Genomic DNA, 27,309 nt, shown 5'->3' with positions numbered 1-27,309 from the left:
ACAGGCTCATTTGTCATATTCATTGCTTTCTCAAACAAAACAGTTATCATACCAAGATAATAGGACTCACAATATGTTTATGATGTTCCTAAGCAATGAAGAAGGAATAAACATCTCAGTGGGTGAAGGCGGAGGATAAAAATCTAATATCATTATAAAATGAGATGCATTGTCTGATAGTTTGATGTCGTGCAATATTGTGAAAATTAGTTTTATTTTTTTGCCAGCCAAAAATAAAACTATGCACGTTGCAGATCATGCTGGAATGATAAAAAGCATACTCTGTTGGAAATGCAGAGGTACTGGTTTAATTATTTAGTTCAACAAAATAAAATGATGTCTTTGATGCATGTGATTTTCCTTTTTGCTCAACAGGATGTGCTGAACAACCTGGGCTCCTCAGAACTGGATGAAGATGACCTCATGTTAGACCTGGACCTCTCAGACGATCAGCGACATCGGCACGGTAACGTCTTCCCTGCCACCTTAATGTAGCTACGCATTCTGAGAAAAGCAACACAACTCCCACAACAGAATTCAGTCGCCAAGATCAATTTTCATTCTCTTGCTTTTATTTATATTTTCCACATTTTCTCTTGTTTTATCTCCCCAGATTTTCTTACTCCGTCTGCCTTGATTCACCTCCTGTTTGCACTTGTGTTTTCTCTCTCACTATTTTTTCTTTATTAGACCGTATCTTTTCCATCACTTTAAAACATGAAACCAGTATTTTTATTCCAACCAACATGCACCAACAACTTTGATCCAGCCGGCTCATTTGCAGCAATTTTTCTCCTTTGTTGTTTTGGCATTTCAGTCACACCAATATGGTTTGTGGTTGAAAAGCGACTGTCAGAGGAGAGTTATTTATCCTGCTGTACCTCAGTGTGGCAAGGACTGCCAAACTATAACTTCCTATAAAAATGTTATTATATTGAATGAGTGCAGTGAGTTGCTATGACCATACCAGATCATAATGTGTGGAGTAACTTAAATAAATATCTCATTCATCAGATGTGGTGAAGTTAAATGATTCCCTTTTTGAAAGCATTAGTGTTAATTACAGAAACATTACAGTAAATGGCCCATTTAGCAAGCTATTGTAAATACTGCCATAACTGATTATGTAACTGATTATCACCTGCAAACGTTTGCTTCATGAAAACATTTTTCATTCTCTCCGTGGACTACATTTAGGCTTGGGGTCACTCTCCCTTGTTTGTTTTTAAAGTTACTGAGAAGCTGCACAACTGATGGTTGATGCATCAAATTCAAACTGTGAGCCAGGATTTATCCAGTAAAATCAGTCAAACTCGCTTTAAGACATAGTTTGACACCTATCGAACAACATGTGGTGTTATTTTTTCTATGTGTTCTGGGTTTCGGTTGTAAATCTATCCTCTCAAAGACAAACTTACAAGCACTCAAAGTCCTGGTGACAAAACACAAGGCATTAAACTACTGATCTCAACACTTTCTAGTATGTTTATATGTATGCTTTTTCTTTTTTTTTAAATAAAATTATTTGTTTGAAGATGTCTGTGTTGAAAACATCCCTCTGATACACACCCTATTTCTGCAGACTGTCAGTTGCATATCCATGAGGGAAAGCTCTTGTTCTGCCAGATCTTGCTCTTTTGGACTCATATCTGGTGACTATGGATCCCAGTGTTACCAGTTTCAGTAGATTGGAACTTTTTGACATTTTCCTGCTGAAAGTAGCCCTCAGAAGATTGATTCACTGTGGCCATAAAAATATAGATATGATTAGCATTAAGACGTCTGTGGTGTTTGTATGATGTCCAGTTTGTGCTCAGTGTCCCAAAAAGTCTAAAAAACCCCCACATATTTCCAATCTTACAGTTTTATCAGTTTATGCTTTCATTATTTCCATCCATTTTCTTTACACCTTGTCCCTTAGTGGGGTCGGGAGGGTTGCTGGTGCCTATCTCCAGCTAACGTTCTGGGCGAGAGGCGGGATCACTGTGAACAGGTCGCCAGTCTGTCGCAGAGCATCACAGAGACACACAACCATGCACACACACTCACACCTAGGGACAATTTGGAGAGGCCAATTAACCTGACAGTCATGTTTTTGGACTGTGGGAGGAAACCGGAGAACCCGGAGAGAACCCACCATGCACAGGGAGAACATGCAAACTCCATGCAGAAAGACCGGGGCCGGGAATCGAACCCAGAACCTTCTTGCTGCAAGGCAACAGCTCTACCAGCTGCGCCACTGTGCAGCCCTCTTTCATTATTTATTTATTTTTATTTTTTTCTATATTGTTTATTTATTATTTTATCTACTGTCACTTTTTTCTTAAATCATGCATTGATTTATTTTGTCATATATTTCTTCATTGCATTTTCTTGCCTGTTTTCTTCTCTGTCCTTTATTTGCAATAAAATGAAATAAAATAAAATATCTCGGTAAATTAAAGTAAAAATAGTTAAATAAATAAATGGTATAAAAAAATTTAGAGCAAAATAAATAATGAAATAAAAAGGAAACTGATGAATGAATAAAAAGATTGGAAATTCAACTGAAAATTGAAAATGTTAAATCATTAGTTTTGAAAATGCTAAAAAAAATATATGAATTTATGTTAAACTATATAATCGAATAAATTGGGAAAATTATTATATTTTGGATGGAATACTTTTCGCATGAACTGCTTTGTCAAGCCATTTATTTATTTCTGCGCTTTTCTGTGCCAGGATCCATCCTCCGTAGTTTTCACCACCTCTAGATAAGTAAATGATTTGTATGATAGCCTGATTCACAACTGGTGTTCGTAAACAATTGGACAGCTGCACCTTATGAAGTGGCAGGTGAGCGCATGGCACCATTTGACAAAAGCTAATCTGCTGTGACGTCACTGAATGCCTGCTGATCAACTGATCGTGTGTGTCTTGTGATGTAATCGATCCAAATGCACACGAGGCAGAGTTCCAAAAATCTTTGAATGTTTACAAAGCTCTGTTAAAATTGAGATTAAAATGGAAACCTCAGCTCTATTAAACCAGATTGTGATGCTTCCCTGAGTGTTTTCAGAGGCAGGCTGGGTTTGGGCTGAGCCCCCAGTGCACTCACACCAAATACGCACACACACACAAATAATGAAGGCGTCTCTACAGGCACTGGCTGATGCAGAGCTAAAGGAGCCACCATTAATACATACTAGCGCACAAGCGTGGATGCTTAGTCATTAGACCTAATGGTTTGCAGACTGTAGCATGAAATTAAAGGTTTGATGAATTGTTCTCATAAAATCAAGGGACTAAGATTTTGTGCTTGCTATAAAAGAGTGGGGTTCTTCTACATAATCAAAGTGAGTCATTTAAAGACACACACTCAAACGCACACCGCTTTCAAACAGCGGTCTACACCACCTCAAACACTCATATAAACACACACGGGCGCAAATGAATACACACCTGTCCCACAGGGCCATACACGCACACACACACCTACACACTCTTATTGGTGCTTCACATTTTTACCTCTCTCGTGTGGCCTGTTGAGGGCCTTTATTAAAAAGAAAGCTGTTTCACTGCAATTTATGGCCAACTGAGTTCAGCAGCTATGGACGTACAGATGGACCTCTGCAAAGACTGGAGGAAATGCAAACTCTTGTGCTTTTACTCTACTTTACTCTTTTCTTCCTCGCACCCCATCTGAACAATGGACCAATGGATCTGTTAAACACTGCATGTCATTAGAAATCTGTGAATCTCGCTTACTCATAAGTTTTCCAGTTTTTTTGTTTACTTCACTAATAAATATACTGAATAATGATTATGTATGTTTATGTTGATAGTGTCCAGGGAAGACTCGAGCCAGTCCCTCACATCCTGCCTCAACCTGCTTCCTTCTCCCTTGGATCCACCCGGAGATCGCTTAGCAGGGAAAGAAAACGTTCAGAGGTAAATTTTTATTTTGGGAATAAATACATCCGGCTGCTTTGCATATTTCTTACAAAGTAGCGAAAAAATACAAAAGTACCATGTGTTAGACTTTGAAAGTTTTGCAAGTGCAGATAATTTGAGCAGAGATGTCTTGCATTTTGAGAAGGCAAGCGCAGTAGTTGCAAAAAAAAGAAAAAAAAGTGTCTTTGATGTGTTTTTAATAAACAACAACTTGAACTGAACAGAAAATAAAAATGAGTAGGCCTTTGATATTTTAAGTAATCCTAGAAATGTTTTTTTTATTATTTTACTCACTAAAAATTCAGTTTAGTGCCTTATCTCAAAGTGCATTTACCCTTTTAGTATTTTCACCTATTATCCTATCACAACTGTGAATACATGATTGTGCAATAGGAAGAAAACTACCTATTTACTGCAATTCCACGAGTTGATTCAGCCGTTTCCTTCTCTCTCTATATTAATATGATCAGTATACGGTTTTGCTTCCTCTGACAATAAAGGACTGAACAGTACATTTCAAATGTATTTTAATTGCAATATCAGTGTGTGCAAAATTCATGTTTCAAAGGGCTGTTTGGAGAGCAATACTTGTTGGCTATTATATTCCAAGTGTTGTGAGCTTGCAATTTTGATGCTAATGTAATATTTAGCCAGTTGGACAGAGTCTGTAGGCAGCAGATGCTCACACTGGACTCAAACATTGCCCAAAATGCTAAAGGTCACTGAGTGATGGAAGCACAGATGAAAAAGAGACAAGGAATAGGCATATATTGCAACGGATGTTGTCATTGCAATATTTACCTCATTTTTGTCACAACATTTTCTAATATCATGCAGCCACATCTAACAGTTTTCTTCCTGGTTGTCCTGGAAGCTCCAACCATCTTCCCATCAGCTCTGGCAGGCTTCCCTGAAGTCTTTCTGAAGAAAAGCATCCACACTGGCTCCACTGTTCAGGGTTTTAGTGTTCCTCTACACATTGCGTTGTACATACAGGCCAAAAAGATAGCCTTTTGCTATCTGTGTGGAGCACCCTCTCCACATGTTGGCGGTGTTTCCTACGTAGCTTGTGGAAAACTGCAAAGGGGAATTCTCTTGGCTAGGTGGGCAGCCAGGTCTGTGTAGGTTTGCCATACTTATTTTCAGAAGATGGATTGAACAGTTCTCTGTGAGATGTTCAAAGCCTGGGATATTATTTCAAAAGCCATCTCTGCTTTAAGCTTCTCCACTACTTAATTTGTGACCTGTCAGGATGTTTTTTGGTCTTCTATTTTACTCTGTTTGTTCTCTAATATTCTCTAGCAAACCTCTGAGGCCTTCATAGACAGAGGTTAAATTACCCACAGACACACCGAGTCCCCAATTAGGTGAATTCTGAGGGAAGTTTGGCTGTTTTTATGCAAACTGCATAAAATGTGAAAAGTTGTGCAAATACCCACAAACATACACACGAACAGAATGAAAAGGGAACCAGATGTTCGAATCAAATGTTGTGATTTAGGATAATTTTTTTCCCTCGGTCTTAATGACTGCGTCAGTGGGGAAATCAGAAGTGATAAACTAAATGTTCTTTTCCGTCGCTCTTTTCCATTTGCAACCGTCTTTCTCCTGTTATTTTGCTGTGGTTTACAGGCGCCATTTGTATATTTGGAAGCGCTTCTGTTATTTGTCCGAGTGCAGTTTTTATTAGCATCAATCGACCGAACGTACATGATTTAGCTGCAGAGCAACAGCGTCTCTAGATTGCTCCGCTCATTTTGTCTCCAAAGCAAAATGTACCTAGAGAAGGGGCGAAATGGAGGAGATAGTTAATCAGCTTGTCATCCAGTGGGGCCTTTGCTAACACGATTCAAAAAGGTTAAATAGTGAAATAATCAGAAACAGAATTACGATGTTGCTTCACAATTTGTGCATAACAAATAATTGCAGAGTAAACCTCCTGGATTATAATAGCCCTGATCATGCCATCTGTTACTGAATAGTATTATGTTCATGGCATAACAGAACAATAGCCACGGACACAAAAAGGAGACGGGCCGTGGTCTGGTGTTGGCTGACAATGCTCAGCATCCAGCTGGAGCATGCTGTATGAAGCGCTCCTCTTTCATACATGTACCACCTAGTGGGCAATTACACTCTGCAAAACACAGCTTCATTGCGGGGAATTCATTGCTTCCCCGCAATTCATTGCGGGGAAGCAATTTCATTTTTTACTTTTAAATTTAAGATAACATAAAAACGGAAGGGCATTGCTTATTCCATGAACTCTTCTCCTTTGCCGTTTTGCATAAATGTGTGACCTGCTTAATGCTTTTTCACCTCCTTTGAGATGAAACAGAAAAGGTGAAGGCTGAATAAATAAATAAATTCCCCCAGAATAAATATGCAGGCTATCTTCGTTCTCTCTCTCTTTTTTTTTTCCTGCTTAAAGAGAAAACAAGGGTAGAGTCTTAAAGGGAACATTTAGGCTTTGTGTTTGTACATATGAGTGCCACAGTCAGAGACTGTTTCTTACGTATGTGATTTGATTTGGCCACTTAGCTTCTCTCAGAGCTTAGAGTCTGGATGCATCTTGTTCATAACACACAGTTGCTTTTCTCCAAGCGTACACACACACACACAGATGGAGCTGCTCTGTGGATGAGGCTTATTTGGTTTTATGGAGCCAGTGGGTAATAAAAGGTTGTATCACCAGTGGTGTCTGGTGGTCTATCTGACAAGCCTGCACTGATTATTACTTTACCTTTCATTGTTCCTCTCTCTGCTCGCTAGTTGAATTTATTTTGTTCCTGCTGGTGGCACCCATTGAGTAAATATACAGTTCCTGTCGAAACATGCTTACTCCAGAACAAACTGTCAAAGACTGTCTTTTGTTTTTCAGAGAGACTGGTCAGTTTGTGTGAGTGGATTGAAGTACATTTTGAAAGATTTATACTGAACAGAGAGACTCGGGGCAGACCAAGGCCTCAGCTTTCTGATTTTTGTTTGCACTTGTTGAAAATTTTAGTGAACAGAGTTTCTCCCTGTCTAGACAGTGTCAGTGAATCATCCAGGTAATGTTTTCAACCCACCTAAGCTATTTGTCAAGCACTTCATTTGTTGCTTTATTTATACTGATGCCTTGTCTTTAAAAGCAGCTCCAGAGATGCATTTGTGCCCGCACACATACTTCATTTCTGCTTTCATAAGAGATTCAGGCTAAAACGTCTGTCAGCAAAAAAACATTTTTTTTCAGCTAGATTGGATTATACGTACTAGGGTTGGGTGATATGGACTTAAAATGTTTTTATCACAATATTGCAAGAAATCTTTCTGTAATGATAATGAATATTTTGGCTGTAATATATGACTGTATGCAGTATAGAACCACACAAACACAAATAACTCTTAGAAATGGAGCTTATACAATTACGTACTATAACAAAAAAAGAGATAATCTTTTATGGATACATTACATTGTAGCCAGAAAACAAGAACAATAACCAGGTTATTGTGTGTTGTGGATTTCCGCCGAGGTTTCTCCTAAAAATTAGACCTGGATCTCAATGGGGTTTCACCTGGTTAAATAAAAGAAATAAAATAAAACTATTATGTATAGCTACTGTTTAGTAAATTAACAGCCTTTTTACACCTTTCAAATAAAACCAAGGCCATGCTGTGCTTGAAAAAAAAAAAAGCAACAGAAGACATGGTACAGTTTGTGGCGTAAAGGTGGAGCGACTGCCCCATATATGGAAACTGTTAGTCCTCAATGTAGCTGTTCCAAGTTTGATTCCTGACTCCGGGATGCTGCATGTCTTCCTCATTCTCTCTATGCCCATTTCCTGTCCAGCTCTGCAAATAAATCCCACTAGTGCCAGAAGAAACTTCTAAAATAGAAGAAAACATTTATTCGACCAGCATCTTTTGAAACGCAACAATCGGTTTTCTTGCTGGGCTTAAGAATTTTGAGAAGCAGTTTAGTGAAACAAAGATGTTTCCTTTCTCACCAGCCTTCAGCATGAAGGCCACCACAAATTTAGGTTTTATTTCTGTCAGATGCGTTCACAAGTATGCTGTTCAAAGCCCAAAAAAGCATGCTGTTCAGTCTTAAAACTACATTCTTCAGATAATGAAAACATTTTATCATTATTTGTTCTTGAAACAGTAAAATATTTAAACCATAAAAATGTCAATAAGAATTTGTGTTTTCCAAAAACTTGTGGAAATAGATAAGTATTTGTTAATGTCGACTTTCTGGTTGAATCAAACATACATAGCTTTTAATATGAAGATTAAAATAAAACATCAAGTTATTGTCCTTATTATTACTAGATATAGCAATCTCTCACTATATTCATTCTACTTGTTAATTATTGTTGAAGTCAGATGCTTCTAAGATGATCAGGAAGCAAATTTCTAAATTTAAGGTGCCAAGGCACACTACCAATGAGAAGATGTAGAATGAGGAGCATTTAGTGAATGGATGTGGGAAAAAAAAGGGAAGTGCAATAAGCCAGAAATAATTTTTTTGCTAATTTAGCAATGTGAGAGGCAATTTAAGTATTTAAGTTCAATTTCACTATAAAAGTTCTTTGAAACAGCTTTGAAGCCAGTTCAGCCATTGTCATCCCACTGTTTGCAACTTTTAAATCAGAATGTGCATCTCTGTCTGTTGATCACATCCTTTCTTGCCCAGACAAGTAGTCCAAGTCAAATAAATACCTTGGAAACATGAATCTGAATTAGGACATGAGAATTTAGAGAGGAAATTTAAGTCAAGTCTCGAGTCTTTAGAGCTTGAATCTGTCAGGTCAGTGCTTGAGTCTTTAGAGTGAAACTCTAAGTAGAATTGAAAACATGTGTTTAGTGTGCACAGCTCAAGTCCAGTCTCATGTCTTTGGAGCACAATAAATCAAGTCTCGGATAATAAGAGTGTGATTTTAGGACAAGTCTGGTGTAAATCTAAGTCATCAGAAGTCTTTGTTTTCTCAGCATCATCTCAATCTCAGGTTCACGTGGCGCTCAAGCATTTTTGCATAAAAGATAGGATTATCTACAGTAACCGTTCCAACCATGGCAGTCAAACAACAGCAAACCTTGATAAATCCGTTTAACAACCAAATGAATGTCTTACTGCAGGTGTAGGAAAAATATTTAAATGAACTATGAAAATGTTGCAAATTGATTCCAAATGGAAAACAGTGGTAGTAAATACTCATAAGCATAATTCTGTGGACATAAGATTTAGAAAATGTGTTGCAGAGGTCGATAAAGTTTTCGGACAGATTTGACAAGCCTTCATTACCTCTGTGACAGCTGCTGTTAAATGCGCATGAGAAAATGGGTGGAAATTAGCGTTTCTCACTGGCTAAGGCGCAGCTGCTGGCAGGTGTTAATTTCCCACCATTTTAGTTCAGCATCTTAACTGATTTCCGCTAACAAAACATTTTCACACAAATTTTGTTGGGAATTTTACTAAGGCAGTGTCTAGAAGCCAACACTGGAAGAGGGGAGAAAGGCGAAATGTGTTTGCCCAGGGCTCCCTCTATCTTTTTCACTGTCTTCCTTTTCCTCCAAGTCTCTTTTGCTCTTTGTCTCAGGTTCCACATTCCCTCGAGGGGACATTGATTTGCTGCAGGCAGAGCAAGCTCCCTTCCTCTCGAACTCAAGAAAACACAAACACACACACACATAAAGTGTTTTTCCTATCTCTTCGGAGGACGGTGCACAGATTTAATATAATTTTCCTGAGAGTTCACCTAAAACCTTCCTTACATAATCCATCCCGAAAATAAAACTTCTTGTTTAAAACCAATGATTTGTATCATTGGGACTTCAGGGGCATTGTGCTAAAAAAAGAAGCCAATCTGCACATTGTGTTTGAGTAAACAGATTCCTGTCTCCACAACACAATAGAAGCGAGTCCACAAACACACCTGTCAGTCAGTCAGCTTGTCCAGAGAGAGTATCGGCTGCAGGAGACCGACAGACAGACTGCGCCAAACATCTGCTGTAAGCTCACAAATGAAAATGCACAGTCTTGCATGCATACATCTGTTTAATGGTTGATGGTTGGATGATTTTGTTGTCAGGTATTTCATTTTCTGTCTTGAGATACAAGTATTACTCTATAAAATTGTGGCATTAAATCTCTACGTGTTGAATCTAAATTGTGTCTTTGCTCGGATGAAAAGGAATGCAAAAAGATTTTAGTTAAACTGGGAAGAATGGAGAACTAGGATTGTAAAGGTGCATATCAATGAATTAGAACATCAAAAAGTTAATTTATTTAGTTAATTTAGTAAAAAAAGTGAGACTTGCATTTATTCATTTCACGCAGAGTGATTTTTTAACAATTGTGGCTTTCTACTAATGAAAACACAAAATTAAGTTTCTCAGAAAAGTAGGATATTACATAAGTTAAAAAATGCGCATAAATGTAGCAGAATTTCCCAACACAATCAGGTGATGACTGTACTGATTTGACACTTAGCCAGCAGATAATTATTGACATCCTGCACAAGGAGGGTATGCCACAAAAGGGCGTTGCTAAAGACAACAACTATTCAGAGTGTTGTGTGTCAATATTAAAGGAAAGTTTACTGTAAGGAAAAAGTGTGATCAAAATTTCAATTTGTCGTTGACTTGATTAGAGCAAGTCCAGTCAAGTACTGAGTGCATATGCTGCAGTGTACGTACTATTCAACAGGCCAATATTAGAATGTCAGAGGAAATGTCTCTGCAGCACACAGTGTAGATCACTGGAGAAATGGTACGCTGTGACAATTTTTATTCACAAAAGAAATGATTGATTGCTGCAGTTCTAGATGCCTTCACTGTCATCTATATGTGTTAATTCAAAACCTAACAGTACATTCGGTAAGAAGAGACAGAGTGAATAAGGAGGAGAATAACTCAGTTATTCGACAGATTTGGTTTTTATTTATCTTACAAACTTATCTTGTACAAATATTTAGATAGTGAAAACAGCCAGCTTAATGAAATCCAAATGAGCCACGTCTTGAAACAATGCAGATGGCATCAGTTACATGACAGATTAATAAGAAGGATTTAGTTCCATTTGCTTTTTGCTAAATAAAGCTTTCCTTTGTCCTTTGTGCATGCTTGTATCTGAAATGGCAACGGCTCCTCCTGACAACAATAACTGTTTTCCAGCACCTGAAGGAGGGCGCATCAGACCAGTGAATATTTCGGTGATGTATCTTTAATGCCTGTGTTGCATTGTGTGTTGCGTTAAGACACCGACTCTTCCCCTGTCTTCCCTATAAAAATGACGCAGAGGAAATTAAATTTTGACAGTCGGGATATAGCTTGCCAGTTGCTATGGTAGCAGCAGTCTGCCTGTTGAGCACTCCCTGTCCATTCTTCTATCCCTCCTTCTTTTCTGAATTTACCACTGTTGATTACCATGCAGAGGACAGGTAGTCCGAGGCGAGGACATGCAAAGACCCAGAAGTGTCCCTGCCTGCCAGCGTGCAGCGGGCAATCAGTAAGGTGTCAGCTCCCGATTCTGCACTTTCTGCTTCAGGACTGATGTGCAGATGCAACATATGAGAGCCTGTTAGGAGCATGCCAACTGTTGTGCTGCTTCAAGAGTAAGTTTATTTAATTGCAAGAAAAGAGAAGAGAAGCTACTGAAACTGAATTAACAGGTACATTAGATGTAGCACATGCATTAGGTGCCAGCGGCATGACTACTTCATCTAGATTTTCGCACACTGCTGAGAAGCAACAGGAAGTGGAGAGAAAGTATAATTGCAGCCCATCTCCTTCTCTTAAGTTTGGTTTCAGATGAGCCATCATGAGATACCGTTGAGTAAAAATACCACATTTTCATGGAATAAGAGTATTTAAACAGATATTCAAAATAAAAATGTACTAACTGATTTCATTTATTTTATTAAATAATGTAACATTCGAGTTTATTATGATTCATAAACGTAAAATAAAAATATTGAATCAGAAATCTCAGCATTTAGAAGAAATTTAAAGTAAATTCGCTTATTGGGCCGATTGGTTGTACCTTTACTGCCATTCTGCTTGGTAATTACCTGATTTGGATTTTTTTTTTTTGTCTGCCATGGTACACACTCTGCAGTCAGACATTGTCCAAACAACTTTCCAATTCCATTTTTACAACTTTGCTATTTTAATAAAAGTTGGGTTATGATTAACTTATATTAAACCTACGACTGGTTGTTTAGTTGCAAGCAGTTGCATTTTCTTGCTATACCTTCTAAAAAGCTTTACTTTCATCCCATCAATCCACAAAATATTTTCCCAAAGTCATCAAGATGTTTCTTGAATAATGTAACCTTGATGCATTGTATTTATTTTGTGTCTGTGGAAAAAAAAAGCTCTCAGTGAAGTTTGCTGAAGTCCTGATAAAATGAGAAATAACTTTGTGCCATTTCCAGACATACTGATGTCAGCGGCTCTGATTCTCTTCTTTTGTTGAAGTGTTTTTGAACAGGGCATTCTGTGTTTGTTTTATAAGATCTCTCAGCTTACTTCAGGTTGTCAGATGGGACCTGTTTGAGTGATATCTTGATTCTAGGGTTGGCAATAGAGTTTGACTTGTGAACTGGAAGTCAGCTTTCCAAAATGTGATAAATCATACATTTTTCACAGCAGATTGCATGAGATCGTCAAGAAATGCTGCGATTACTTTTCAAAATGTGACGAATACAGTGCAGTTATAGGGGAATGTTTAGATTTGTCTTTGTTTTTGGTAAACCTGTTACTGTAAGTAGTAATAGATTTCTGTCATATTATGATGAAGATTTTTTAAAAGTAGACTTTTATTCTTATGTCAATTTGATACAGTAGGGGCTCTCACACTTCCCATATCTGTGTCCTCTGTCATTTTTATCAGCAGTTAAAACTGTTTAATCCGTTGTTAACATGTGGTAACCCGTTTTTCCAAGCCGCCTTTAAATGCAACATGAACGCTACGACGCTCGCTGGGTTTACACCTGTGCAGCAGAGGAGGCCTGCTGCTGCTACGCAGGTGTGTGTTAGAATCATGGCAGCAAACCAGCAAAATGCAAAGAACTTTTCACAGTTTTTCACCCAAACTAACAGACTGTTGAGTAAAGCTGTTGCATGCAGGTAATGCTAGCTAAAAGATGACTAGCTAGCTAATATCAATACATCACCTTAAGCTTAACAAGTAGCCTGTAGTCTACCGATGTTGTTGTCTATGTCCAGCTAAGTACATTAATTTTGCCCCCAAAAGAAGTCGATTTTCCCCCACCCCGCTCATTCTTAGAGACAGGGAGTCTCTAAGAGAACCCCCTCCATCCCTCACCCCCACAAACGTCGTTCAACCAGACAGGTATTTGTAATCCATAGGAGGGGCCCAGAAAATGTTTGGAAACCACTGGGGGGGGCCCAGGAGAAAAAGTTTGGGAACCACTGCTTTAGAGTAAAAGTCGGGACAATTCAGTCTAATGAAAGCTCTGCCATGTTTACATCTTTTAAGACTCGTTTCTGTTCCATCACTTGCCCCACTGCGAGCATATTAACTATTTAACCCTGAGTTACAAATAATTTTGAACTTTTTCTTTTCCTTGCTTAAAGTGGATACGTGTTGTTTTAATCTGTCACACATAGAAATTAGGGATGCTCCAATCAGGCTTTTTGCTGCCGATTCCGATTCTGATCCATGACGGCCGATCACTGCTGATCACCCTTTTATTTAAGTTGCATGCTGCAGCTGTAAGCAGACGTTCGGTGTGAGAGTTCGCTGCCGGGTGGAGCAGAAACAGCGTGATGCTTTTCCAGGTGAACGTTGGTGGCTGTGCGCTGCTTTACCTGCTGTCTTGCTGCTCCGGATGCCTTTTTTTCCTGCAGTGAGCCTCGACGTAGCCAAACTCCGTCAAGTGTTTGGTTTTTAAATGTCATATTAGACTCGTTGTGTTGATGCATTTTGACGTGCTTCACCTCCGAGGTATTTCTCCGTTGCAACACGCAAACTTCCCCGTTGAAGTTCTTCATCACATCAGGATTTTTTGCCGCACACTTGTGCAGTGTGAAGGAAACAGGGGATCAGCTGCACACACAGGCTGCAAAGTGAGATAAATTGTTGTACTCTCATTCTATATTTACATTCTTACGATCTAGAGCCTTGCTGTTCCTCTTTAACTTGAATGTTTTCCAACTTTGTTTGTTGGAATTATCCATTACACACATTCTACTATCCCAGCAACAATCATAACTTGTAAAAGAAGAATTTCCTATAAGAGTTAGTTTTGGTGAGCTACTTTAATCTACTTCAGTGGTTCCAAAAAGGATCTGAAAAATGCAATCTCTTCTCCATAATAGTCCAGGATCTTTGTCAAAAATTTAGCTATTATGAAAAAGATGTAATTATAAGAAAGTAGACATTGCTGACAAGATCAAATATGTGTATTTTATTAACTAGAATAATTATAACTGATATACGGAAAGGTTAGGTTTCCTTTGCATTGAGATTCGAGTTTAAAAAATTAAGAAACGTAGTTGATAAAAACTTGAAACAATAACTCTCCTTTAAAACAAAAATAGTGATTAAGTTTGAATTAGATGCCCTTATTGACTCTAAAAAAAAATCCCCCAAACAGCTGAATACGGTTTCTGTGCAAACTATTTAAAGACTTGTCACAGTGAATATTTCTCAGTTTCGCAGCGTGCCGCTGTGACTCCTTAAACACAACAAACATAAAAACTCGACTCTGCCACGGAAGGACTTAAATAGATCCACCAGAGTTAAGAACTGCATAGAACATAAGGAATAAACTATACGTTTTGGCATGTTTGCCTTAACTGTCACATTTATATAATTTTCTATTCAGATTAAACAAGACATGGTCTGTCAAGAGGCACATTATGAATGATTTACTCATTTAGCTTCAAATACAGATTATGTATTTATAGATGCTGTTCTCAAATATTTATTTCTTAATCTTATTAAACTCTGTAAAAGTGAAAAAAAAAATATTGCAGCTATACACATTTCTGATAATTTACTGTCGTTAGTATTACTTGTGTCAACATGCACTTTATAGAAAATATATTAACTGTTCCCCATGTTTTTGATATTTGGAATCAGTCTGAAGTTGGTCATTGTTTTAATTAGATGGGGAAAATAATTCAAGATCAAGTTTTAGATTAGTGAAAATGTCGTCTTAATTCAGAATAGACCAGCTGAGAAGTCTTCTGTGTGGATTCCTAACATTGACAGAACCTTGGTTACATTTGGCATATATTGAGAATTATTTCATGTTTCTCACACTGCTGAGTGTTTTTTCCACTCCAAACAACAGTCAATCTAAAAACGCAAAATGTGAGCGCAGATAACTTAATCCTCTATTTTGTCACACAGTGGTTGAGATGTTCTAACAGAGATGTTGCTACGCTGTTGATTTCCAAGAGCCAGAGAATAAATGTGTGCATGCAGATTAGTGAAGCTGCCATTTTGAGTCGAGAACAAGAAATTATGTTACTTAGTAGGTTTAGAGTTGGGTTTTAGAAGCTCTGCGACGACAGAGAGGATGATGCTCAGCTCACAAGCACTGGGTGCTGCCCCTCGGCAGGCCTCCACAAAGCCTGCCAGTCAGAAGAAAATGGGCTTTTATGGGCTTAAAGAGCCCAGAGCTAATATTACAGGCGACAGCAGAGCCGAGGGGCCACATAACAGGCAGCACGAGATAAATAAGGATTTGTTTTGAACTGTGAATCATGCAATATTGTGCAATAAAAAATACGGGGCTTCAAATATGTATTATACGTCCTTTTTAATATCCTGCTCTTAAAAGGCTTATTTGTTGTACCATTGCGTTTTTTGCCGTGTTTAAGAGAGGGATAATACCTCTTATTTTTTCCAGTTTGTCAAAAAATTTCAAAAATTCTGAATAGAATATCTTTCATCAAAACACTTATGGATTACAATACTAATGCCCTTTGCTAGTATTTTCTATAAAGCTGTGTTTCTAAATTTTAGAAAGTATAAAATATTTATATTTAAAGTTGAAACTTTCTTGGCTATTGTAGTTGAAGCATTATCATCAATTATGCTTTTACATTATTGGTAGCCCTGGCAGATTTGGACTTAATCTGCAACATAGCATTTTTTCATAAAATGAAAATAAAAACAAATCCGTTATTTTTCAACATTATCTTTCTATCTTTTAGGAAATGTCTATTGTTATCAGAAACAAATGAGATAAACAAAGATAAATTTAAATCCATCTTGGCTAAGGGTATATATTATGGCATTGGTGTTTTCCAGTGTATTCACTTGTCAGTTAAAGATGTCTTCAATAAGCATGTTAGAGTGATAGCTAAGGATATTTCCTGAACATTTTGAATGAACAATTTAAGTGATATGCTACGCAAAAAAGTCTTGGTTTAAATCGTATGTCAATAAACTAGTGTCTTCTTGTTTTATTTAATTGCATATTTATTATTTACCAAGAAGATAAAATGGCCTTGGAAGGGAGTGTGCCTCCTCGGGTTTCTCTGACAGCTTATATTCATTGAGCCATAGACTTTAGTAATAGGAAACAATATCTTTCATCCATCAGATTCCAGCTGTCTTGTTGTTGGCACTTGACAGATCAAGTTTGCAAGCTGATGCCATGCCAAGAACAATATATTTCTGTTTCAATATAAATTTTGTCTGATTGAGATCCAGGCTGTTTACTGGTCATGTCAGAGAGTTGAAGCCTGCTTCCCAAGAAAACGCTTTGAAGTGCTTTTGCTCAGTTTTATCCCAGAAAATGTGATGTCATTATATCTAAGCCTGTTTTTTATTGTTCATCCTCAAATTTTTTTCTCATTGTGACCTTGTTTTCTCCAGTTTAGGAATTAATAGGGCTTTATGATTTTCCCATATGTTAATCCTGTTTCTCAGTGAGTTAATAATTTTATATTCTAATGATTAACTCTTCTTTTTCCTCCTGTTCTTTGTCTTTTTTCATTATTTATTCTTTGTTTTGCACATTCCCAACACCCACTTACAACTTACAAAACCAGAATGCAGAGCTGTGATATAAAATCCTATAAATACCTTTGTGATATTATTGATTTTTATTTTTTTGCCTTCAAAATTAAACAGTTGAATGAACATACTCTTAAGAACGGTGATTCCTTCTTTTATGATATGTAGTTTATAGCTTTTTATTTGAATTACAGCTTGTGCAGCCTATCCTTGACAAGTTTCTGACAATTGCACGGACTCAAAATCAAAATGAGTGAAGATCTAGAGCAGGGGTGGGCAATCCTGGTCCTGGAGGGCCGGTGTCCTGCAACTCTTAGATGTTTCCCTGGTCCAACACACTTGAATCCAACAGCTGAATCACCTCCTCAGTTCAGTCAAGTTCTCCAGAGTCCTGCTAAGGACCTAATTATTTGACTCAGGTGTGTTGAAGTAGAGACACATCTAAAAGTTGCAGGAGACCGGCCCTCCAGGCCTGGAGTTGCCCACCCTTGATCTAGAGTTTACCATTATAATATAAGGAGAACTTATATTTGGAATGCTAAATGCTAAATAACTCAAGCACAGACATTTCATAATTTTTCTCCTTGAAGGGAGAGTTGGTAACAATAGAGAAGCTAAATCTAATTTAAATCATAACTTTGCCCTGATTCAGTTGGAAAACCTTTGTTCGCTAGTCCTGTTGTTCTGTGCAGGTGGTGACAACAATGCAACAAGAAACTAACAACAAATCAGAATGATGATTCATCTTAAGCAATATCTTTAGTCTCTGTCAGGAACTAAGGCAGCCTTGCTGTGACAGGAAGAATGGAGATGAAAAGCTGAAGTGCATATGCTTTAATTTTTGTTTTTCACAGTGACAGCACTGTGGAACTATCTGCAGGCTTTGGTACATACAAGCTCAAATTAAAAGCTCATTACGCATTTAGCATCTTATAATGTGGGAAATTTTAATATATAGCATGTGATGTAATAGTTTTTTTTTTTACATGTTAGCTTTAATGGCTGTAGGGTCATCCGAAGTATAATGAGGCAGCACTTTATTTAAACAAACATAGTTGCGATGTAATTATACTGTCATTGAAATTCTGGTTCTTTATTATCGGTGCTTGAGAATAAACAATGGGATACTATCATGGCCCTAAGTAGTAAATAAGATCAACAAAATGCATCATCCAAATTATTTTCTCCTTTGGATGCACAATTTACTGATTAAGATTAATAATTAAAACAAAAAAATCAGCTTTGTGTTTGTTGGGTGCATCTGTCACTCATGGCATTCTGGCCATTTTTGATTAAGTTCTAATAAAGAATTACAAAAGGGCACTGTATCTTTAAAACATAACAGAGGAGAGGATCCTTTAGTGCCTGCATAACAATGTAAACTCAAGAGAGTAACATGTGTCAGAATGTCTGAGGCAGAAAGTATGGATAGCAGACACACACACAGCCAGCCTTTTGAGCTATAAGCAATAATACTTCTCTTTTTTGGAATATTGCTCTAAGGCTTCCACACAAGAGAAAAAAATTAATAAAAATATATCTTGGCAGCATTCTCTGAAACAAGAATATGTTATGTGACACATGGGATGTCAGTAAGATTGTTCTCTCCAAGCAACAACAAGTTGTAATATTAACTAGCACAAGTCTCTTCTACTAACTCCCCCTGGTTTCTTCTTTGGGTCGATGCATTTTATGGAGAAAAATAAATGGCATCACAGCTGAACTGTTCTGCAATAGGGTTTTCAACCACTGGCCAAGTAATCAATTCATTTAAATTCAAGAATACTTACAGTTACTTTGTGTTACAGCTTTATTTGTACTAAATTTGCCTCTTTCCTTAAAATTCTTGGTTTTTCTATTCCTAATAAATTTGTTTTTGTGTGTAATTTTGTAGGAAACATTTAATTTAACGTGGAATGAGGCTGAAACATAAAATGTGGAAAAAAAATTAAATACTGTGAGTATTTTAGTTTGGAAGGGAAAATAAAAGTGGTTATCACTCAAATATCCAAGATGATGATGGTTGAGATTAGGAAGGATCTCATGTTGCAGATATAATGTACAATCAGTAGTATCATCATAGCAAATTTTTTTTTTTTTTACATATATCCTCTATATTTGTAGTGTTTTGTTACCAATAAGAATGTCAAAATCCACAAATCCCTCTCAGTAAGAAACTCCAACAGATGATGAAAATAGTGCTAACAAATGAGCCGTGTAATTTTATATCAGAACTTAAGAGGGATTTCTGTCATTTACAGCAAAATTTTGATTGTTTATTAACTGAAATAATAAAAAAAATTTATGAAACTGAGCAATTGTAAAATATTGTGTACATAGTTTTGGTCTAAAGCATCAATGTTTGTTGATGTTTTAGGCAAACATCAACAAACATTTAAAACATATTCACATTTTAAAATGAACATATATTAACTAATACATTTTTATTGCATTATATTGCCTTCAGTTAATCTACTAATAAAATTTTTCGGAATGAAGTTGGTTTTTCATAAAAACACATCGTAGTTGATAGTATTAGATCCAAATGAGGATTTTAATTTTGTTAATATATTAAGTAGATCCTATGTAAAAAAAAAAAAGATACTAAATAAATAATTTGTCTTGAATTAACTAAAAATCTAATCTAGGTTTGAAAAAACATCTCGGAAGTATTCACATAACAAGTAAGTTGTAAGCATTTGTCATGGGAACATTGCTGAGGACATGCTGGAAGATTTAAGTGGCCTCACTCTAGGATGAAGTTATTCTCGCTCTTCCGAGAAGTCCATCAAGGATATTTTCAAGGAATTTGAAAAGCAATTCTTGTTGGCACATGTCCCATAAGAGGGTGGGGAGGGGGATGTGTCTCGGGAGTTTCTTACCTGCTCTGCACTCGCAGAACAAGCTCTCTGATTGGCTTGAGTTCTGAATGTCTTAGCAGGATAATGCTACATTCAGAGAAATTTAGGGATGCACAATTTGACTGTCAAATGGGGACAATTCTGTATTGAAGTGATGTTCAACAATTTTTTTCCTTACTCTTTCAAGGCTAGTGTGGTGGTTAGACAAGTTGACAGTCTCTGAAGATGATAGGCTTTGCCAGAACAAAGTAAACACTCAGGAAGCCTTTCATGGTCCTCGTTTAATACATGCATTGATTTGGTGGGCAGAATGCATGGGAAAGCATAGAGGACATTAGGGTTAATCAGAAATTTAACCCTGCCATATAACATTAGTTTAAAATTTTCTTCCTCTCTCTGTCTGGAGAGTTGAATTCACCATTAGATTCACTGCCTGGAGCTCGGCTTGTGCTCACTCTTTAGTCACAGATGCACTTTATGTCGGAGATGAGTTTAATGGCAGCATTAAACATCCGTAGCCTCAGGTGCTGAATGCAGATGACTGCGCCGTTTCTGTCAGGTGGAAAGAAGGAGTGACAAATGAGGGTGATCATTCTCTTATAGCCGTGCTATACGGTTGTACTTCTCTTGCGCAGGCATAGATGTCTGCATTTCACACATGAGCACAGCCATACACACAAATTGGATTCCCCCCCATAAACATGTTCGCCGTTGTCAGTAATGTTTAATGATGAAAAATTTGGCAGGGGAGACCGAGTGCTTTTCTAAATGTGCCTCAGTGTTTAAGTGTCCCTTGCAATTATCGTCCGTAAGACAGTGTCCTTTTTTTATTGATGACTGACGAAGTTGCAGTCCAGTGTTTCTCACTGCTGCTAAAGATAACACACCTGAATCCCCCGCGGTTTGTTTGACATGCAGTCATTATTCATCAGCTGAATATTAGGTAAACTGAGACTTGGAAATATGCATATAGGTACGTGTGTTTCTCGCTGTGCATGTGTTGTTTATTGCCAGTGGGTGTGTGTGTGTGTGTTCAGGTGTCAGCACCAAGAGCCAACAGCCTTGTAATAAAACACTGGTAAAATATTGAAAGTCATAAAAAGGCAGATAATTGGCTTTTTCAGGTTGGGTGAAATGGATCACTTTTAACACAGCCGTTGAAAAATGGCTGCTGAGAGGAGTGAGTCAGACGGATGGAGAGGACAGTGGAAGTTAGAGAATGGCCAGAAAAATCTTGTATGTATAGAAGAGTACAAAAAAGGGAAATGAAGAGAACAGACAGGAAAATACATGTCCTCAAAAAGAATGAAAGATTAAAGAGAGTGGTGCACACTTTTAGAGAAAATTGGTGCACTAGAAAAAAACATTTCTTTACTTTTCTTTCTTCTTTCTCTGAAAAATATATATATATATATATATAAAACTTCAAAAGAAACACTACTTTAACTGCACTTGGACATGCTCAAGTAGTACCAGATTCTGCCACTAGCTGGCGTAATAGAACATGCGCATCTATCAATTCATATTAGGACTTTGTATAATCTCTTAATTGCTTACTCTCACCGAGTCCTATTCCCAGCAATCACATGCTTTGCAGATGTGCTGTGTGTGTATTTGTGGTGGTGTCCATGCGTGTGTGTGCTTGTGCGTGTAAGAGAGAAAGACAGAGAGCGAGCGAGGAAGAGAGAGAGAGTTATAGAAAACGTGAAATAGAGTGAGAGTGTCTGGCTACCAGCTCATGACAGTGAAAAGACAGATGACCCTGAGTGGAGGAACGGCCTCCCTGCCTGTATAGCATCTATCATCACTGAACAGACTTGTCTTCTACTGTTTGCTGCACTTCCCTTTGTGTGAGTGTGTACGTGCTCGTATGTGTGGGGTAATTACCCGCAGATGAAACTCATGCTTAGCTGGAAAGTAACTTGTCTTCCCTGTAACTACAGACCACAAAAATCACATGCATGGATGCACGTGCACCCACAGATTCACAGAACATAAGATTGATTTGCGTAAAACTCCTGGAAGGAATTTCAACTGAGAACCAAGTCTTTGAGATATCCGTGATGTGCAAGTTTTGGCCCCAACATGAAGATGAGTCACCATATTTCACCAGTTTGTTTTTCCCCACACAGCAGTTGTTATGCAAGTGTGCTCATACAAAGCTGCTGCTGTCATTATACTTTAACCACTGGTTTTAAAGTTTTGCCTTTCTCTTAATGAGTTAGTGCATCCGTCCATCTATCTGAATCCTCTTCAAATACAGTCGCAAAATAAGTGTGACAAAAAACGTAAGTTTGAAAATTTGAGTAAAGAGTATGGGATTTTGAAAGGGAAAATTTGTAGGAATGTGAGAGAAGGTGAAAGTAACTACATTAATTCTGAAACACTTTTATGTGATAGAACAAAGCACTACTTATCTGTGTTAGTGAGGGAAAATGATGTGTGGTTGTAAAAACCTTTTTCACACTGAAATCTGAAGTGTGGTGTTCATTTGTACTCAACATCCTCTAACTTGACACCCCTAAATAAAATCTGTTTTCAGACACAGCAAAGAGAACAGCTTCAGATTTACATTCAAAATCTTCAAAAAAACAAAACAATGGTTGAGCTTTACAAATTTTTAAGCCACTAAAGTCTTAAAAGAGATTAATATATTTTAACTATTTGGGTGTAGAATAACAACAAACCATCCTTGCTATGTTGTGTACAATCTAACTCATAAATATTTAAACAATTATTGTTTGAATAAAACCTGATGTGTGAGATACAATTAGAAAAAAGTGACATTTCAGGAGCTGTTGTCTAATTTAAGTATTTTACTGTGCTGCAATAAAGTTATTATTAATTTCTGGACAGTAATTAATAAGAATTAAGAAAAGATGTAATGAGTTTTTCTTGTCTTTTTTGCAGTTTCCATCATGTAAATAATCTACATCTCTAAGACGGCTAACAAAAAGTGTAATGAAATAGCTGAATTTATTTTATCAGGAGAATTTAAAGTGCCATCTACAGAAAAAAAAATCAAACTTCAAAACCTTGTAAAAGTCAGACAAAGGGTAAATGTGTTACCCTCTGAGAAACCTACACATGCAGTAAGACAAAATACAAAACCTTTTGACAGAAATGGGGGAAAAAAACAACTTTGTTTTGGCGCTGCACTCTGCTATTTGACGCAGCGCTCAGAGAGAAGAATAACTGACTGATCTTTTGTCATTTATTTTTGCCCAACTCATCCCTCTTGAATAGCATGTGGGGCAACTGAGAAAAAAAAAACACGCCGATAGTTCACCTTATCCAGAGATGTCAAACAGGATCAAAACACTACAAACATTACCGTTTTAGAGTGGGGACAAAAACACCCACAGCCTCTTGACAGACACCGTTCACCTGTCCTCAAAAGGCTGCCTGTTTCCTCGACGTTTGTCTGACGGCTCAGCAGAATCCCCAGAGGGCTACCTGAAGCTTTGATACTGCATCAACTCAGTGGAGTGGCTGTCATGACAAGAGGGGGCGGAGGACGAATGGGCTAAGAGGAAACTAAAGAGTTGGTAGACGAGGGCTGAGGAGCAGGGTTGGGTGGGGCTTGCTTTGGGAGGAGTTGCAGATTTAAAGAAAAAGGAGACGTCATAACTTGGAGATCTGGTAAAGATAAAAGCAAGTCGAAGCAGTTACATCTTTTCAGATTATACAGTTCTGAATTATTTCGGGTTATTGATATTTTTGTGATATGCTTTTGGTCTAAAAAAATTGAGTTTCCAGCAGAATTTATTGTCTGACTTAACGCTCTCTGCCGCTGTTTACTTGGTCATTTTTCTGGGAGAATGAGACAGAAGGCCTCTCATCTCCTCTCACCCTCCTCTAAATGGCCATCAGTCAAAGCGAACATGCTCGCCTGATGATAAAGAGCTCCACGTGCTACTGACTGCCTCTTTTATTGCAATCACTCCCACTCCACCCTCTCTTGTTATGCAGAGTATGAACTCAGAGGGTGTCTGTGTGCTTTTTCAGACAGGAAGGTGGTATTTCACAGCTCACCTTTTCAAAATGTCATAAAAAAGGTGAAGATATGTATGCTGATGTCAAAGTATCACAATTTAACTGGGAGTTGTTAATGCATAAATTAAGGTCACGTCAGCATATTAAATTGTTTTGTTATTTAACCAGTTTCTTGATGTCAGGAATGACGTGTGTAACAGTTATGGGCTACGCAGCTAACTGCGGCTACAAAAGCAGCATCAGAAGATGGTTCTTGAAGGAGCCTGAGGTGTGAATGAAGACACAATCACTGTTTTAGTTTTGGTGTTTTTGTATTGATGATTGGGGGAAAAAACAACAACAAACAATTACAAATACACAATGAGGGTCAAATTAATTCAAAATAAATCAATTCAAAAGATCAAAGTTCTTGTCCTTAGCTCGCCATCCTTTGCTCAGAAGAGGATCTGAGAATCTGATCCATCAAAAAAACCCGACCTAAAAGGCCAAAAAAAAAAACCCATTAGGCGGTTTATCAACAATAAGTATGTGCAAACACACAAATGCAATAAATATCAAATTCAAATGCAATAATTAAACTAAACATTTCAGTCAGGTTAACTTAACCATAATTTAAATAAACAAAAAGAATAATCATATTTCAAACTAATCCATTTAAGGTTAAAGTTGAAATCAAAGTTCAGATGCATCGATTCATCGGCCAGCAGATTTTTCGGTGCCAATTTCCCTAATTTGGGAAATCGGTGATCAGACGATTTTTTACATGAGAAACCGATCTGAACCACCGATTTTATCTACCTCAGCAAAGGTATTTAAACCAACTGTTATCTTCTTCTGCTCTGCTGTGCATGAGGTTTGAGTTGCAGACCGGCCCAGCAGCTCAGGTCTGTATGTTTGCAGTTAACAATAGTCATGTCACTGTTGGCAACTCATCAACTTTCTTGCTACATTTAGCAACATTTTAGACAAAAAACTTGGTATCTGCCAAAATCGGAATCGGCAGTTCAGGATTTTTATTAGATCGTAATCGGTGATCAGACAGAAAACTGCAAAGGGTGCATCCCTAAAAACCACATGCACAGTGAAAACTTTGTAAAGAAAAATCGAAAGCTGAAATTCAAATCTAATAACTTTTTGCTCCAAGCAAGAGGGTGAATAACTCCTCTACGGTGGTGGCCCTAACCTTCCAAAAATCTTGGAAACCCAATTAATTTTAACACAGTATTTTTCAAATGGTATGGTTAATTAAAACAGTAGTTAAGTTGAGTTTTTTGTGATAAAGTGAATGAAATTGACTAAGCTTTAAAGTGTTATCGCTTTGTAGAGAGTTTTAGAGGCAAATTAGTCATCAGGTTTTACAAACGTACCTTTTTTAGAGAGATTTTTGGACTATCTGTAAACCTCGTATTTAAAGTTTCTTGTGTACATCTCTTTTTTTACTGAGAAAGCTTCTTGAACACACACAACCCTACGCATGCACACACACGCAGTCACACAATTGGGACGATGTCTGTGCCTTTTTCACTGGTCACGCACGATATCACACAGGGTTTTTGGAATTACTTGGATACCACAAAACAGCTGGTATCGCCACATTACTGTAGAATGTATCATCTACACTATCAGTGCTCACCAATGGCAACAAGAACAGCAGCAGGGAGAGCTGAAGCCAGGTCAATGATCCTGTTTTCACGCTGGTTCATGCTATTATTACTTTCTTTTTTTTTTTACTTCTCTTTGCCTCTTCTCCAGGGAACTGAGTCGACCAACCAGTCTGCTGCCCACTGAATGTAGCGTGGGACCTGGTTTAGGGAAGGATGACGACCCTCTACCACCGGGGCTGGAGAGCCTTCCGCTCAGACTGATGCAGCAGGAATGCACGGCGGTCAAAACCCTGCTTTTAAGACTAAGAAGGACATTACAGGAGGTGGGTGATGTATTTTCACACAGCAACAAGCATATGGTCACATTTGATGTTAATTTACAGTGCTGCCAAAAAGTAATTATTCCCTGATCACAGAACTTTCATATGAAATGCAGTTTTGAAGAGACTATCCGTTTTACTGATGGGAAACAAAGCTTTCTAAACTGACCTGGCCTTTGGTGAAAAAGTAATTGTACCCTCAGACAACTTATATTTAAATGATTGCTTAATCCTATGGGTCAAGCAACTGAATAATGAAATTAACACACAAAAATATATATATATATTTTGAAAATTAATGACTTAACATAGGGGTTCTCCTTTGCACAGTGGGGAAGGTTGGTTTAGACAGCCATTTCTTAAATAGTTTAAGAAATTAAACCATTTAAAAACTGTGCCTTACTTCAATTATCGTTGTCTGTTGTTAAGTTGTTCAATAGTCTTGAACATGTAGTGTGGCAAAAACAACCAAAATCTTTAGAAATCCTTGAATTTCTCCATATTTATTTCTGTACTTTTTGTCCACTTTGGAAATTTTTGCTGCTTTGTCTTTGTGTTTTACATAAAACCACCAATAAAATACATTGAAGACTATTGTTGTGACATGAGAAAATGTGAAAAAGCTAAGTGCTTTACTTTGGACTGATTAGGTTCTAAAAGCATCACATTATTTTTTTTAGTGGCATAAATTTATATCAAAAGTAGCACTCTCTCAATTGTTTATATCTTTATTAATCAGCTTTATTAAATCTCATAAAAGTGGATTCCTTATCATTTTTACCTTGTCTCTTTAATCTCCTCTTTGCGTTTCAGAGGATGAAGCTATATGTCTTTAAGTTCCTGCCATGATACTGTTTCTGTGTTCTCAAGCATGCAGGCAATGCATGCATAAATCATCCAGTTACAGACTATAACTTTGCTCCTTAAATGTCTATTTAGAGCTTTAGCTTTACCTCAGGCAATGAAACCATCTGATTATGAATATTTGAAATTCAATAAAATTACCTTCACATTACTATAGGTTTGATTGATGTTAATGGTCACTTAGTAAAGCATTGACACGTTGCAATAGTGTAGTTTTGCAAGGTTTAATTATGCAGTCCGTAGGTTTGTATCAACTGCCTACTCATGCAGTCTTTTGAGTCTTTAAATGGTTGAAGAAAAAAATAAAATAGTGGTTTAGTGCCAATTTTTGTCAGGAACATAATTATCTTTTTTACAATTTTTTTTGGAAGATTTTAATTGTAGTTATGCACCACTACCAGTTATGCAGTTTCATAAGTGATAAATGTGGTTTAGTTTTGCATTTTTGTCCAAACCATGCCAGAGGGAAATCTGAGTTTTTATGTGAAATGACAGAGGCATCAATGAATTGACTATATTTCTGACTGTGAGTTTATAGTAATTTGAAATCAAACAAATAATAGGTAATAGGTCGCACCATAGTTGAATCAGTTTAAGACACAATCACACTACAGACTGATAACTCAATCAGAAAACATATATATATATATATATATATATATATGAGGTATATATATATATATACCTCAAAATAATAAAGGGGACACTTTAACATTTAAGTGAATACTGAAGTGTTCCCTTTATTT

At 37.3% G+C, this 27,309-nt stretch overlaps 1 protein-coding gene across 5 annotated transcripts in view; it reads left to right on the top strand.

The window, feature by feature from the left end:
• ccser1 (coiled-coil serine-rich protein 1) overlaps nt 1-27,309 on the top strand; it is a 138,813-nt gene that overhangs the window by 18,820 nt on the left and 92,684 nt on the right. For all 5 annotated transcript variants that reach the window (XM_008418421.2, XM_008418422.2, XM_008418423.2 and 2 more), the window contains exons 5-7: nt 376-466; nt 3,825-3,930; nt 25,528-25,702. In XM_008418421.2, coding sequence (XP_008416643.1) covers nt 376-466; nt 3,825-3,930; nt 25,528-25,702 — 372 coding nt within the window. The remainder of the gene's footprint in view (nt 1-375; nt 467-3,824; nt 3,931-25,527; nt 25,703-27,309) is intronic.

Source organism: Poecilia reticulata, linkage group LG9 (assembly GCF_000633615.1).
Source record: "Poecilia reticulata strain Guanapo linkage group LG9, Guppy_female_1.0+MT, whole genome shotgun sequence".
In the NCBI taxonomy this organism is placed as follows: Eukaryota; Metazoa; Chordata; class Actinopteri; order Cyprinodontiformes; family Poeciliidae; genus Poecilia; species Poecilia reticulata.
This window is presented reverse-complemented; position numbering and strand designations above follow the sequence as displayed.